This window comes from Cyanistes caeruleus, chromosome 1, assembly GCF_971803275.1.
Source record: "Cyanistes caeruleus chromosome 1, bCyaCae1.hap1.1, whole genome shotgun sequence".
In the NCBI taxonomy this organism is placed as follows: Eukaryota; Metazoa; Chordata; class Aves; order Passeriformes; family Paridae; genus Cyanistes; species Cyanistes caeruleus.
The window spans coordinates 95,901,319-95,918,579 of record NC_141701.1 but is presented as its reverse complement, the minus strand read 5'-3'; the positions used below and the strand labels follow the sequence as shown (position 1 = coordinate 95,918,579).

Genomic DNA, 17,261 nt, shown 5'->3' with positions numbered 1-17,261 from the left:
AATTTTAAAAGCTCTCACAAAGATTTACTTGCAAATAAAGTAAAATAAAGGCTTTACATCATTTTTACCAGACCTGTCACTGTCTGAAATACTTTTATCAGCCTCCTTTCTGTAAAGCTATGGGCAGCAGATATAAAGTTAAGCAATATAAACCTTCTAACAAGAACTTGTGTTGCCTGAAATGACTCTCCAGCACATGTTGTATGTAGAACCTGCTCACATGGCAAACCCATAGACTCTAGTATCTCTATTCTTGCTCATCTTAAGCACTTGTTTTTCTGGACATGCAGCCAGAAAATTGTGGAACAAGAAAAAAACACTGTCATTTACTAACATTACAAAACTTCCTCGGCATGCTCAAACTTAGGTGTCTAAAGTGGACTCATCAACTTATATTCAGGGCCATCACCTTCAGTTACAACTGGTTTTTTTACATGATCATGTGATTCTATAGATAGCTTTAAAAATGTGAGTCAATAGAGCAAGTTATTCTGAATAAATGTATTCTGGGTCAACTTACATTACTTTTCCTATTCCAATCCCAAAGCAACAAGATAATTTCTAAATTACAAGGAGTTTTGTGTTTATAAATGTAAAACAAAGAACAAACTGGACATGGCTTACTGTTAGGAAGGAACTTAACCAAGCTTGAGAAATCTGCAGTCCTAATTGAGTTCAGCAAAGACAAATGCAAAGTGGTACACTGGGTAGAATAAACCCCTGCAGCAGGTGCAGGATCTAACAGGTTATTTACAAGCCCTGCAGAAAATTTGGGCTTTTCCTGAATAATGAGTTGAACATGACTGCACTACAAGTTGGGCTTTATTAACGAGAGCAAATTGAGAGAAGAAATTATTTTCCTCTACTCAACACTTAAGAGGCAGTGCTGTTTTCCACTTTGGGGTTCCTCACATAAACAAGAGATCATAACACACAAGAGTCCAGAGGAGATGGTATAGGCTAGAATATACACTAGGAATAGGCTGAGCGACATGGTTTTGTTTAGTCTGGAGAAGAATTGGGGAAAAGCGAGCAGGAGGAGAATCTAATTACAATCTTCCACGTGGGGGCATATGGAGAAGATGAAACCAGATTTTCACTAACACAAACTGTGAAATGGTAAGAGGCAGCTAACATTTCCATAGCAACAAAGACAATTCCAGTTGGAGATTAAAGAAGCATTTTTTCCACTGGTCAAGCATCTAGACATGACTTTTGAAATATGATTGAACAGAACACTGTGCAGCAGCTTTGATGACATTGAAGTTAGAGAGCTCATTTAAGCAGAAGTTGGATAATTGAGGATGTGCTGAGGTCCCTTACAGCCTGAGTTATTTTATGATTCTAAGATACAAGCAAGTTACATACAGTGTAGTATATTAAATTTGATTTCTTCTCTGAAGACAGTGTTGGAAAATTATCAAATACATAACTGTTTTTCATTTAAATCCTATCCTGAAGTTGTAATGTGGATTAGTGGAGTCACATGCAGAATTGTGGTGAAAAATGACACAGACTGTAAGTCAGAAAAAAATTATGATTATGTCTCCAATTTATAAAATGGAAGTTGGAACACAGAGGAGATGACAACACAAGAACAATCATAGAAATTTCTGATAGTGTCTTTACTGAAGGAAAAAAGGGCTGCAGTCTTTAGTCATTTAGTCATTTGTGTATACCTGTGGTGGGCGGTTGGCTGGCTGAGTTTTGTGCACACTGGCCAAAAACTGCTTCTTGCTTAGCAGGCAGTGTGTGTGAGGGTGCTTCTGGGGCACAGGGAGGTAATGACTTAGCTGAACATAAGGGAATTTGACTAAAAACTGGAGGTAGTGTTGTAGAGGAAGACATGCATGTGGGCTGTACAGAAGAGTATCTCAAGCTAACACTGGACATAAGGGACATGTATCCTCCGGTGAAATTACAGGGAACTGATCCACAAGCCTTTTTACTTCCTTGCTTCCGTGTGATAGGAGAAATGGATGTCACCTTTGGGTTTCAACTCAATGTCACACATTAGGTATTTTGTAATTCACACTCACCCTGCTCTACACTCTAGCAATATCACATTGTGCAGGCCTTGGGACAAAAGGTTTTGTCTTTTTAGCAGTAAGATTTGGTTTTCTCCCAGATGTAGTCATTGAATCTGTATAGAAATGCAAGAAGACTTTAATTGGCAAAGTAAAATTTGCTTATATCCTGGACTGCTCATTGAAGTTTTTTATCAATGATTTTAAACTTTGATTTTGGGGTTACTTCCAATTCTTTGTGATGACTTCTTTTTTAAATTGAAAACAGTTCCTAGGTGGCAGTTCGCTCTCCAGAGCATTGCCTGTCTCTCCTATGCCTCGTGCACCACCTACTGGATTCTTTTTTAATATCCTGCCAAAGATTCATCCTTTCACAGGTCCATGAAATATAGGATTTACTTGTTTCCAAAAAGAAAACTCACAACCCCATTACTTTGGTGAAAAAATGTCTTAATTATCAGAAACAAGGCTTAATTCATGTCTTCTTTTCAACATCCAGTTGTATTTAGCAACATCATAAAGCGTTTTTTCTTTAACATATGACATTAATAATCATAATTAATGGCATTCTGATTGGTGTAAAATATCTGAGGAAAACAGCTACTTATTCAGTAAATAAATCAGGAGTTGTTATATGGGCTGCATTCTGCAAAGAAGTAAAAATTTTAGATAAAATGAAATTTTTAAGACAATCTCATATTACTTCTAAAAAGAATTAGAAACACCACTTAGTCCAAAATTCTCTCAGGTAATATTTAAATGAGATCAAGCTACACCCCAGGAGTATGTAGAAGCCCCAACGATAAGGGCTAACGCGTATGTCTCAAACACCATTAACCAGACAGCCATGGGGGTTCGTTCCAAGAACAAGATTTGATTGGAGAAGAGGACCATGTGGAGGTAGAGCAGGGACAAACTTTCTTGTTCTAGTCCCTGGAGGCACAACAAACAAAAGACAGCATCCATGAAGCAATAGGATGAACTGTCAACCAAGGGCAAATCAAGCAGGAGGATATGAAACCACCCAAGACCCCTGTGACCCTCCAAACCATGTTCAGATAGGTCTGAAAGAACAGACTGAAAATGATAACTAAATTTCTAGCCCAAGATTTCTGTTGCCAGTGCACACTTTGTCTATCCTAGCATCTATTGTTTATTCCTCCTATATAAACAGCTGTCTCTGTTGAAAGGACTGGTCTGGGTTGTGTGTTGGTGCTTGGTTATCTTTTTTCCCTTGATTTGCTTGAAATGTTCTCTAAATTGGCATAAAAAGAAATGCTCAAGCAGCAAACAAAACTAATTTGCATAGAAAGCAATAAACCTGTCCTCAGGGCAGGCAAAACTGATCTGTAAAAAGGTACTCCCATCAAGCCCAGGGACACATCCCCAGGACTCTGCACATCCCATTGGCCAAACAGATGATCTCTCTCTTTCTCTTCCCCTCTTCAACTCTTCTCTTCCTTTCTCTCTTCTCACTGACCCTACCCCTTTACTCAAAACCCACTGCTAACTTACAGAGTAGGTCAGGGACTAACATACCAATTTCCATGCCAAGTGTGAAATTTACTAGTAAAACTTTGTGGACCCTCTGACTTTTGTCATTCCTTTTGACCATGAGCATTTACCAATCTTGGGAGCTTCCTTCTCCGTAGAGTGGGACATCAGGGAGCAGACAGACAAGAAACTGAGAAAAGCAGAATGAGACAGCTCTTGATGAAAGCCATTGTCAAGTGCTGTTTACAAGGATGATGAGAGTGAGAAGGCAATAGCAAGCAAAGACTGCACATAACAAAATGCTGTGATGCTGCATTAAGGTAGGCAAGATTTACTCAAGAAGATTACATCCTTCAGGATGTCTGTGTCATAGCAATTAGCTAAAGCAGGATCCCAAAATTAACATACAACATCACTTCATACTGCTGACAGTACCTAAGAACAGAGGTGGAATTTCAAATAATGGGAAGCATTTTATACCAATTTTAACATGTGTATGTATACATATATTTATATATATACACACACATACATATGTTTTACATATAAAGATATAAGAAATTTTAATCTTATATTAAAAAAACTGTATTTACACTTTTCATATTTTATACTCCATCTGGTCCAGTGATGTCAACGTATGAAACCTACTCTCACTGAATAAATGTCAGTGTATGATTACAAGAACTTTTTCCACTAAGAAACTTACAAGAAATGTTCCTTTAAAGAGTTTGCTTTGTAGTAAAAGTTCAAATTAGTAGTACTAAAATAGAATAAACCCACCAAAATACTACTAAAAGGAAAGATTAAGAAAAATAATTTGATTTAGCTGGGGTAATGAACAAAATTGATTGCCTGAATTGTTTTCATGTAAAGAACTTTAATTTCTGTCAAGAATTAGCAGACATGCACATGCCTTGAGACTCGATTTGAGCAATTTAATGGGAGCTATTATCAGTTAAACACAACAAATCAAAATTTTTGTAACACAAAACAGGCAACAACAGATGTTAGTAACATTGAAAAGAAGGCAAAGTTGTTTTATGCAGTAGTGTTGATGGACACAGCCAGAAATCCTCCATACTTAAAAAAAACAAAGCCAGCACCACCAACAAAACTAAAATAGGTTCCAACAACTTGTCTATGGCTGACCAGGATGAAGGGGTGTTAGTAGGAAACATGCATACATTAAATGAGATTCCCTCCAGACAGCCTATCCAATGGCTAATGCCTAGATCCCTATTTTCCCTTGCTGCTGGAATCTGGAAATGCAAGTCTATGAAGATCACAGCTACACTTCATCTGCTGGTACAGTCCCATGACATCATTCCCTTCCCACCTAATGCAGACCAGCACACACTGGATCCTTTGAGTAATTTGGATTAGATGTGCCGCCAGCTGAGTAACTATCCCACAAATTCTATCATCTCCTGTGCAGAGGCACACACCATCAGACCTTGTAGCCTCCCCAGCAGTTGTTACGGACTGCCGGGTCCCTTGGGTATGTGCTTCCAGCTGTCCCAGAGACATACAAGTATCTGGCCCAGTCTTATGAATGCTTTGGTGACTGATGCTAAAGCCCCTGTTTGCTGTCTAGGTTCAGCTCAGTATGTGCTAGCAGCCAAATGATGCTATACATGTCCTCACTTGGCCCAGCTGCTGGCATCACAGGCATACAGGTCCCTGTCACCCACAGCCTCCACTCTAGGTGCTGGCACCACAGGCAACACTGGCTACTGTGACCCATGGTAGGACTCCACTGGTAGCAGTTAGACCTCCATAAGCACATATGTACACAGAACAGAGAAACCCCTCATCCAAGAAAATAGCTAGAAATTAAATTTAATAAGACAGGGCAGCTGGCACTTAGGAGATACAGGGCATCACCAAATAACTGCATGGACCAAGACTAATCCCTTATCCCTCTAATTTCTTGTGCTTGTTCCTCCCCAGACCACCTACATCCCTGCCTTTGGTTCCTTCCATATATATTCACTATTGTTGTGGAAGGAATGACTGAGAGGGGATTTAATGAATACTTATCAGAAAGTATGCAACCTTTCAATGTGCTTGGGTTAGTTTACATTATTTATAAGTCAGTGCAGTGAGTTAAATAGAAAGCTGAGGAAATGAAAAAAAACAAAAGCTAACTAGAAGACCTAGCTAAGAAGACAGGCTAAGTCCCTTGAAGACTCATATTTGTCAGAGGTAGCCTTTGCCTCCACACTTCAGTCTGTACAGTCCTGGCTGTGGTAAAGCAACTTGACAGAACCACAAAAGATCAGCCTGCACGTGAAGTATGGACACGAGAGTGTGTAGTTATTGCAAGAGTAGAAAAACAGACTGAAAACTAGTTATACAACTATAATTGTATTCCTGGAGTAAAGAGAACACATCCTAGCAGAGGGAGGTTATTTTCATTTTAAAGCCATAATGTGTAAGAAGTGTGTAGGTGTGAATGGGCATTTCTAGAGGCCCTACAGGAAAATATACTTAACTCTCTTAAAAATACAGATTTTAGTGTTTTATATTCTCATAGGGCATACCATCTTCCCCGATCTTAAAGGCTTTTGGAATGGTAACAAATTTGATTTTTTCTATAGGTTCTGCTCAACTATGTTTTTAACAGTTTCAGTAACCATACATGCTAAGAGTTAAAAGGAGTACAGAAGGGGACAGTCCATGGTCTCCATGCAGGAAGAAAAGCTATTTCAGGACACAGCTGTATTAGATTTCACTTAAAAGGCAGTTCTAAAGAAGGTTGTCCAGTATATGAGAACAAGGAATATAATTTCCAGTTTGAGAACAACTGGATAAGAGACAGGTAACTGTAAGTTGTTTAGTTATGTTTACTTGCAGTTGCTAATCACTGGATTAGTAACAGACTGCTCATTTTGTCAATTAACAATTGACAAATCGTCAATTGACACTGCTACATTTCTAGAGCAGCACTCTGACTTTTTGTCACATTATTAATTATGCTATTACAATGTTGTGAGTTAAGTACTTTAGTCTTCTGCTTCTTGAAAAAAAAATCATGGTATTCTTGCTATTGGAAAGATGAGTGATGTTATCTATAAACAAAAGGTTCATATTTGCTTTTTTTGTACGTAACAACATTGAAACACTGTTCTACGTAGCAAATTACTTTCTTTACTCACAAGTAAAATATTTTCAACACTACTTAAAGATGCTGAAAGAAGTAACTTAAGCTTTTGCATTGAGGATCAGTCTGTCTTAAATAGCTAGTTAAGAACATTGGTATCATCCCTGATAGATCTCTCTTGGTGAATCACCATTATCATCGCTATTCAAGCATCATGCTAGAATCCTTAAAATATTAATGGTCAACTTTAGTCATTATTCAGACTAGGAAAATAAATGGCAAAAAATAAATGGATTCTGCTCAGAACCAGACAGCTGGATGTTCAGAGAGTATTTTGAAGTAATTTATAAATTCATCAGCAACTAAATTAACATCAAAATGGTAAAATAACTGTTGCTTACAAAGTTTATCAGCAAATACCATTTACTTCAATAAATCCCAGAACTGATGTAGTAACACATTTATTGATCACTTTACCAACTAAAAATACAATTTTATACAGTCAGTCAACAGCAGTAACGTACTTTATGAGAAGCTATGCCTTAACAAAATGGTGTTTAAAATATGGATTTCACTATAACTTGTCAAGCCAAGCTTTTACAGTGCTAATCAAAACAACTGCTGCACTTGAACTTTTCCCCTAAAACATCAACAATAACGTTGCAGACAAAGTAGCTTTTCCATTGTTAATGTGGGTTTAGAATTTAACAAGACAACTTCAAAAGGTTTAAAACATCCATAACATTGTCATTACTTTAACATTCACACAGATAAAGTGATACATTTAATACTTTCTAGCATTAATAAACAGTGTAAAAATATATTGCATATATATATATATATATATATATATATAAATTTGTTTCCTTTTCCTGAAAAAACCTAGTACAAACTAGTAGTATATGATCCCCCCCTTCAAGTTTCTTTTACTTATTTTAGAGATCGAAGAGTAGTAGTTTTAAATTAACAGAAACAAAGACATGGAAATAGAGAATCACTGTTGTGCTCCCCCATAACCTCTTGTCATGGTTACTAAGCATATTAACCCCTTGGTAATGGTGGTTCTATTTTTGCTGACACCAGCTAGAATTTTGGAACTGGCTGCAGTGGGGATAAGATTTTGCCCAGTGTGCTTTGCACTGGATGGTGCCTGGCCCCCTTCATCAAGTGGTTAAAAATCTTTGCTTAGGACAGGTTTATCTGCTATAATTAATATTTAGAAATGCTATGCTCGAGTTGTTCATTTGCAATAATGAAAAGAAGATTCAGTGTTAAATTAGTGAGAAAAAGTAAACTTGTAAGGTTAAATGATCATGTAAAGTTTTTTACCATGTTGAAAATTTCACAGTGAACACAGTAGGCTAGTACAGCTGCATGTTAATGTTTGCAATGCCTGCAATTAGAAATATTGCAGGTAATTATTAGCACACAGCAGCTTCCTGGTTGATGAAAGACAAATGAAAATAATAACAAAAACTAAGCTTCACTGGAGGTTTTTATCATAGTGTACAGTGCTCCAAGGAAGACTATGTCAAGACCTATCTCCATATCCCAACTGCTTAACTATTAAATTTTAATTAGTGCTCTAGGAAATCAAAGACAAAACAGTTTTGCCTCCACCCTTTATGATCAGGTCCTGACAGCATGCACACCCATATTTGTGCAAATGAAGAATCATCTAAATCAAATTAGAAATGGATGTTGGAACAGCATGGATTGATAAACAAGCTAGCAGAGGAATAATGTGGATAAATAAATGGTTCATGACTGAACAAAATCAACCTCATTCAAAAATTATACTTCTGTATAAATATATATTTCTCCTCTAATATTTAAATCTGTGAAACATAACACCTTGCTAAGAATAAACTTCAATATACTTATCCAACATTGACCATTTCTCTGCTTTACAGAATGTAAAGACAAATTACTTTGTATTACAAGCATTATACAAAAAAATTTCCCTGCTGCAAGAATTTGCCAAAGCTGATATATTCTGAACCCAGCACAAAGATTAAAACAAACACTTTTTTGCACCCTATAACTTGTTTATGCGTATGATCTTAACTTTTCATACACTACAGTGCTAACAAAAGTAGTTTGCCAACACAATTTTATACAGGACACCAGTTTATAGGTTAACTGACTTTACACAAAGCCTTTGTAAAGATCTAGAACATAGTTAGCTTGACTATAACAGACATACAGAGAATTTCAATTGCATTAATATAACCCTATTTAACAGAGCCCAGGCTGCATTATTTCACATTATTTCATTACTTTGTTTAAAAATAGCGTTTGAGCAAATGCAAGCATACAGAAACTTATCTGATGTAAACTGGAACTTAAAATAATTCACTGCTGTGTGGATTCAGACTGACATCTTTTTTTCTATTTTGTTGTTCATCTATAATATAGCTGGTGATCAAAATGCAAAGATGGATGAACTGAGTGTACTTTAAGGGCCATATTTTTAATTTAGTTAAGTGTAACTTTATTCATGTTTCTGATGTTTTCTGAAAAATGTGCAAAGTAGTAGAAAAATCTTGCATAAAGATAACTGGAGGTAAGGGCAAATTATCATGAGCTTTATCTTTGAGACCATCCCAAATGTTTACATCAAAATTCACTTTGTACAGTGCCATAAGCTTTACAGTAACTCACAAAAGAGATGCTGTGTAACTGTATTCGAAAATTAATTCATTGGCTATTTAGCTGCAATGGAATATGACAGTAGCTTATCATTTTTCCAAATCAGGTTAGTCAGTTTCTAAATGCAAGGTTTAAAGAGAAAAACCAAAAGTCTCTTCTGTAGTTTTGCCCTCATGTATATCCATGCCCCCAAGTAGTGCCTGTGTGCATGCACATGCACATGTACATGAATACAAAAGATAACTTCTTTTTTAAAAAATTGTTTCAGACAACCAGAACTGCAAATGTCTGTCAAGAATGCTCAACCAGGAGACTGGATTTTTCCCCCTCTTATTTATGATCAGGCTTACTTTTGCCAAAGTCTACCTTGAGTGGATGATCAATTAGTTTGAATGAAATAAGTCAGTTCAAATGTTTTCTAACAACAAAGTCAAGAGTTGTATCTTAAGCTTCTTTTGAAATCCACCTTCTCCATAGGGTTTTTGAAGCAATATACCAAGGTTAATATACAAAACATGAAAAATATACCAAATATAGTAAGAGATATTTCTCCCTGCAAAAATAAATTACTTGGACAATTAAGACACAGAGGTTCTTTCTGCAATATTCTTTTACTTCCAGAAGCACTATTCTTAGCTGGGACATCATTCAAAGCATTGGTTTTTGAGTTTAACGAGCAAACATGAATGCAACTACAGGTTTCTTAGTAGTTCTAAGATTCTGAAGACTTAAAAAGAACAACCCTGACCATCATTTCCAGCTTATATTAAGTAAGCCAAATGAGCACTTTGGGGTTGCACAAAATGAGCAACTGAATGTTAAATGATATTTTATGGGCAAATACTCCAAGTACAGGAGGTACACATGTATTAATTTGAGGTACTCCGGACTTCAAGGATTTCACAAGTTTAAGAGCTGTCATTATGCTTCTGGTATTTAATTGTATAAAGGTCCAAGACTTAAGTCCATAGGTGATGTATGATGTTCCCATCTCATTATACCACAGCTTTATACTTATGAATGTATGAATGTCAAGCTGCTTTACAAAGCTGGGGCAAAGGAAAATACAGAGCCCATGCAGAGCATAGTTTTAAATGGTCTCCTAAGAGCACTCTGAGGAAAGTTTGCTTTCACCCTAACTCTCTCTCCTACTTCTTCACCATAGAGAAACTCTTGTCACACTAAGTCTATGTTAGAATTGCTGAGGAGTGATTTCTCTCAGAACAGGGTAGACAGGTAAAACAGCAAAAGCCTCCTTTACCTTCATGCTATAAAGGGAGTATAACAATGTCCACAACCAGCCAAGCTGAACAGCACTGGCTGCAGGACTAGAGCTTGTCCCTAATAAGATTTAGATTTTTCATCAACATTTATACAGTTTAATTACTTAAGCTGGATCAAAAGAGCATGTGTACACACACACAAACCTACACAAGTCTTGTGCATTACATTACTTAATACCAACTAAGTGACAAGCCAAGAACATAATATTCACACTACAAACAACATACACAAAGGTGTAGTTATTTTGGCACACACGCAAGGCTGACAGTCAGTTAAGAGGACACATACCAGTGCAATGTTATATTTGCTCTATCATGAAGGTAAAAGGTTTGCTCTTGGCCAGTGCAGAGAATTCTTATTCACAGATGACAGGCAGGTGCCCCCAGAATACATGCATCCCTGAAGGCAGGGTTATGTTTTGACTATCATACATGCAGGCACAAAAAATTAAAATTCATTTCATAACTATGAAAAGCCTTAAGGAAAAAAACCTATCAATTACAACTTAGAAGTTTTGGTTTTGGAGGAATATACATGAGGATTTTCTCTACAGATGGTTACAGATGGCTGGGATACCTATCACTTGCAAGCCAAATCCATAGTAGTCATTTGCCTTTTTCTGCCTAATTCCAGCTACCATAAAAAAAATTAATTGAGCCAATAGAGGGAAAATACAGATAACTGAAATGGTAATTTATGAACAAAGGTTTGTATAATGCTAAAAAATTGTCAGACTTTTAAATTTAATTGTCAGAATTTTAAATTTACATAAGGTAAATAAAATACACACTTCAATTCAAAATATCTTTGAAAGACAATCTCTATGCTGATAAAAAACACAAGCTGTGACACATGAGTAGTTTTGAAATCTCCTTTTCCCTTCCCTAAATAAAAAGGAGGTAAGAAGTATTATAGGCTGAAAAAAATAGGGGCTAAATTTTGGCTGAAGTCTAATATTCAACATTTCCCTTGGGATTCCAAATATTTGATTACAATTAATTACAACTGTTCATATAGGACTCATGAAACTGTTCATGTTTTTTAATGTCTGATTCTCAGTAATGCTATTGTGATAGCTTTGACAACCACAAAGAGTAGGACAATCAATCACTTTTAGTTTTGATATTTCCATACTGATGGTTGTAAAACTCCCTGTGAAACTCTCAACTAAAGCTCATGGAGTGACTAAACAGAATTAGTAAGCAAGCACTAGTAAGAAAATCCCTTTTGACTGCTGCATATTTTACTTAAAAATGTTATTTTTAGAAAATTATTTGTAATGACTATTCATTTGCCTCAGTAAGGATTTTCAGTTCTTGTCCTCAGTCTTGTGAAGGTTTTGATGGCGAGGTTAAGCTTCTGTAGACATACAGGTAAGGATTGTGTACTGCCACAGTACTTAAGTACAATTTGAGTTTGTTCTTTAAGGCAGACATTTCTAAAAGCTATCTGAACTTTATGATCATATTTATTTTGGTAGCATCTACTGTAATAATGAAAGCAAAGATAACAAGGAACAATAGGGTTTTATAGAAGATGTCACATAAGACAGTGCTACGTAGTGGAAGATGCTGAAAATCAGGCTGGAAATTTAGATGGATTGAATTGAGATGCCCCCAAAAAGAGAACCTAACAATTAGGTTCCCATGTCCTTACTTCAGACATGACATGTAGTTACAGTCTGGAGCATGATGCATTGGCAGAGAATATACCCTACAACACTCTAAGGGCTAAAAATTGGGCACCTCCTCACATATCCCTTCCTGTCATCTTTGAGGTATAAGCTGTACTTACTGTCCTGAGAGTTGAGGGAATAGCAGATGAGTAAGAAAATGTACTTTGCCTCATTCCCAAGCAGGCCTGAAACTTAAGAGCTAATAATCAAGCAAATATTTAGGCTTTTAATTTCCTACCAATATCAGTGGAATAGTAAGGGCTTAAGTAGGTAGTGAACCCCTAATATACAGCTGCATAAGATGCTTTTATTCGTAGCCATTATCTTTCACACCAAGCACAGTAAAAGAAAAAACCTTTACAAAGTACTATCTTCCCAGCAACAACTTTCCTTTGTAACTGTCACATCAGAATGACTTATTTTCATGTATCACTTTGATGTTTAAAACTATCAGACCGTAGAAACAAAGAAGAAAAAAGAAGTGTGTTCCTCAAAATAAAATACTGATATCTGAACCATCTTCTCAGGTTCTGATCCCAAGCTTACTCTGCCATTGAAAGAATTTCAAAGTTTGCATCAGGCCCAAATAAAGTGCTTTGGTTCTTGGCAGGGACTTTATACTGCACAAACAATGCAAAGTAAACTCTGGAAGAACCTCAGCTCACTACATCAGCCTCTTGTAACTCAATTTCTAGACAGTGTCAACTTGCTTCTGTCCGCACTCTCAATTCGCTTGCATCCCTTCCGAGTGTGCTGATCTCTCTCACTTTGAACTAACAACTTAAAACATAATTATATCTTAAAATCTTCCTAACCAATCACTCCTCCTGTATGGAAACATTCTGGCATTACAGACACTGTATTTGGGTACCTATGAAAACCTGTCCTTTGTGTACCTAAAAGCAAAGAGTCACTAATGTGCCAGACAAGGCAGATAACTAGCAACAAACACCCAGGTCAACAGTGTGCTCTTGGACTCTGCAGTAGGCTGGACTTCACCCTTTAGTGAGGCTGGGTCCAGAACTTTTCAATTACCAGTGAGTTAATAGGCAAGTCTTAAAGTCAAAAGGAAAAACAGGGACACTGATTTTGCCTGTAACTCAGCTGAAGGATCCATCAAGGGTTGTAGGCTCAGCCTTTTTATTCATTAAAAAAACAGGACTACCCTGGAGCCATCTTCAGGTGCACAGGCACCAGTGACAAAGAAAGTTCTTTACATTTAGACAGTTTACTACCATACCAGAATCATTTAGCCACTGTTGGTATCAAGTATCCTATTTCCTGCTCTGGAGTGTGACATGTCCCCAGTGCAACACAGAACTGGGTAACCTTCATTCTTCAAGAACACTGGGTAACTCTTGGGAAGGGTTCACAAAGCTAAACACTTTGCATCCTGAGCATCTTTACATACATCTAAAATCTTTCAAGGTAACCAAAGCCATCCATGGGAAAAACTATTTAAATCTTTACAAGAGCATGTGGTGTGTTTTGGCAAACTTCCATCCCACTTAAAAACAAACATCAAAATAAATTATAAACAAACAAAAGGATGTCCAAGTCCACAAAGAAGCTCTTGTCTTTTGTTTGCTATTGTTGTTTTGGTTTTAGGCTGATGTATGGGCTCAAAGGGCCACTGAGGGCAAAGCTACAAGACAGGCTACCACACAATGTCAGCAGAACAAAACATGAGCAATTTAAGGGCTGAAAACCAGTGCTTCCTTTCCATACACTGGCCAAATACAGACTGTTCAGCTGCATGGCTCATGACAGCACACACTGCTCACCTACGTTTATGTATTCTGAGTGGGATGCTTTTATGGCTGGGGGAAGAGCAATAAATCTATTAACCTTTAGTCAGAGTTCAACATGAAAATCAGAGCACAAGCTCCTTTTGAAAGGAAGCAAGGCAGAACTGCAAAGAGCTGGTTTTGAATACTGAACATCCTATCTTTCACAACTAATTTAGAGAATCAGAGTAATACATCAAGGTACTTGTTCAGCTCTTGCAGAAAATTGTAATGGACTTTTCACTCCTTTTCAACCAATATGAAAAAAAAAGCGTTATTTTTATACCAATTAATTTCTTTTGGCATTCTGGACCCCAGCTAGGTCACACTCAGCTGCCTGTACCTTAAATCTGTGGGACTGGTAACATTGGAAAGCCATTCCCAGAAGTGCTATTACTCCCAAGTTTGGCAGCAAGAGTGAACAGAGAATCAAATCCCTTGACTTCAAATGAATCTGTCATAAAATGTAGCTCAATCATAATGGTTTGGGATTTTTTGTGGGTAAATTGCACCTAATTACATTGATATTAATTGTAAATGTCCTTACTCCAAGGGGCCATAAGCTTTTTTTACATACGTTAGAGCTTAAAGGGACTATGTGCCAACATATGTGCAAAATAATGTCCATTTAATAGTAATCTGATTGGCAGTGTTTAGTCATAAACAATATTTTAAAGCATTATTAGCTTAATTCCCCCTTCACTTCCAATGTGAGGCAGTGCAAACTTGAAAACAGACTGTGAAAATCCTTAACTAGACTTTCTTAGTCTTGTTCCTCACCTCTCAGGTTAGTACAATAGCTCCATCCAAATCCAGCCAGTCAGAACCATGCTACAGTACACACAAGAACAAGCACAAAGTATAGACAGGAGGAAAGTAAGGGCTGGTATTTTCCAACTCTTTCTGTTGACATAAAATACTTTAGAGTCTATATTGTCCTAGAAATAGGTTTTTTTACAGTTTTTCCATGAGTGGTATACAATAATCACAGGCTAGAACCTAGTATATTACCACCACTTACTTCCCAATAGTATACTGTTGAATGTTTTAAGAAAAGTGCTAGATCCCATGTAAGACATTTAAAAAAAAACCCTAAAACAGTAGTCAAATGAAACTGCATAAGTAATGGGATATTCTTCAGAAAGACTGCTACAAAAGATCCTCTTTTCAAGAAGTTCTCTTTGACATCATCAGGGCAACTGAACATCAGGAATGTTTGAGATATTTTGCTTGAATTGATGAAGTGTGGTATAACTGCTCTTGACTTTGGCTTTGTTGTTTGTTGGTTTGGGTTTTTTTTTCCTAAAGCTCAACAAAATGATGTATTTTTTATACCTACATATTCATTTATTTTTGCCAATATATGCATGAGGAATGTAATGAAGTGGCATTGTGCTGCAAGTAGCTCAGCAGATGTTGAAATCAGTTCCAGTTCCTGAAGACAACTTCTTGACAACATAGTCTCAACATTCACAATAACCGAAACATGTGGGATTCATAACATCATCCTTACAAATATATACTCTATTCCCCTCTGTGTTGTAAACCCTCAGCCTTACTTGTTTCCTTGTACTTTATGATCGTATGTGCCTGCATGCTTATAACCAGATACATATCCTGAGTTATCCACCAGATCTTCTCGGCCAGCTCTGCCTTTTCCTTTCCCACTGGCATCAAACCTCTCTTTGTGAGAACCCGTGAATTTTGAAGTATCTGTAAGGCGTGAAACAGTTGGAGATGCAACAGTTTTCTATAGGAAGAAAAAAAGAAACAAAACAAAAAGACACATCAGAAATCAGCTATTCTTAATACAGATACTTTATGCTACTAAGATTAAAATCTTTACTAATGACAGAGACTATGCAAATACCTACTCATTGCCAGTAATAGAATACAAAAGATGTTTGTCTCTTGCCATTACATACAATGACAATAATAATATAGAAGAAAAGGAAATAGCACAAATTATGTCAAAACCCTTTCTTTAGAAGAGACTGTCAGTATGAGATACTTCTGATTAATAATCAAGTTCTAAGCACCAAAGATATGAAGAAGTTGTATCTTGACTTCACATTTTGAACTATGTTCAAAATCCATTATGTCAGCATGAAAGCACAAAAGCCTGGCTCCACCAATATAGAACAACTATTTCAATACAACAATAATTAATTGCTTCAAAAGACAATTTCATTCTAAACTCTAGGATTTGTGAGAGAAGTAACAAACTGGAAGGACTGAAAGTTATTTCTAATATTAGCAAATTAGCATTCTATGAAATGGCACTGAGAAAAGGCTCCTTCCACTGAGGTATATCAGGTTCCTCAAAAATCAGTTTTGTTGTCATTGAGACCAAATAAAAGTGACTATAGAAACAGAAAAAACCCAAACATTTCACATAACAATATAGTAGCATGATAACCTGTGTAATTGGACTAGGAGCAGACTCTGATCCTTAAATTTATGTTTTAAAATCAGGAGAATCAAAAAACACAAGACTTTTAAGCTAAAATGAACAAAGAGTGCTAAAATCTGGGCATCTTTTATATGTGCACCACTTGTCACTATCTGAAAGAAAATGACCACTGGAGCATTCATTTCTCGAAAGAATTGCTAAATGATGTTTGGGGACTTCCGTCTTGCAGTTTTAAGAGTACTATTTGTAGAAGTGGTTATTTTTCTATACTGAAAAAATAGGTATCAAGACAATTCTTATGATGAAGTATTGGTCTAATATATACAACAGTTGTACAACAGTTTACTGGTAGCATCTTATAACCAGGAAAACTCCAAATGCAAGACAAGGGCAATATATTCAATGTGGAATTAATTAAACTTAAAACATACTTGCTTTCCTTGTATTTAAAAACTGCTACTTTACAGAAAATCAGTTTTATCTACATGTGCATACACTCTCTACTGTCACATCTACAAAGAAGTCTCAGAAACTCTAGTTGACTGCCTTTACCAAATTCATTCTCAGGACAGACTACACTTTCACAAATTCTGAAATCTGTAGTGGTAAATTTAATGATTATTTGAAAAAGGAAGACTACAGCTTCTGCTGCTCTGTTTCAGAGGTGTGGCATGAAATGTAGGAAATTTTCCTCAATACACAACCTACAATAAAAACATATGAGAATTTTTGTACAGTAACATATTTTGTAACATACATATTAAAACTTGTGTGAGAGTATAGAAATGCACACATATTAACATGCAAGAAGAAACAGTAAAACGAG

At 36.4% G+C, this 17,261-nt stretch overlaps 1 protein-coding gene across 3 annotated transcripts in view; it reads right to left on the bottom strand.

The window, feature by feature from the left end:
• TPPP (tubulin polymerization promoting protein) overlaps positions 1–17,261 on the bottom strand; it is a 70,482-nt gene that overhangs the window by 2,355 nt on the left and 50,866 nt on the right. For 2 of the 3 annotated variants that reach the window (XM_086843529.1, XM_086843519.1), the window contains one exon: positions 15,582–15,772. In XM_086843529.1, coding sequence (XP_086699655.1) covers positions 15,582–15,772 — 191 coding nt within the window. Of the gene's footprint in view, positions 1–15,525; positions 15,773–17,261 lie in introns of those variants that run through there. The other variant, XM_086843513.1, reaches the window with a different exon arrangement.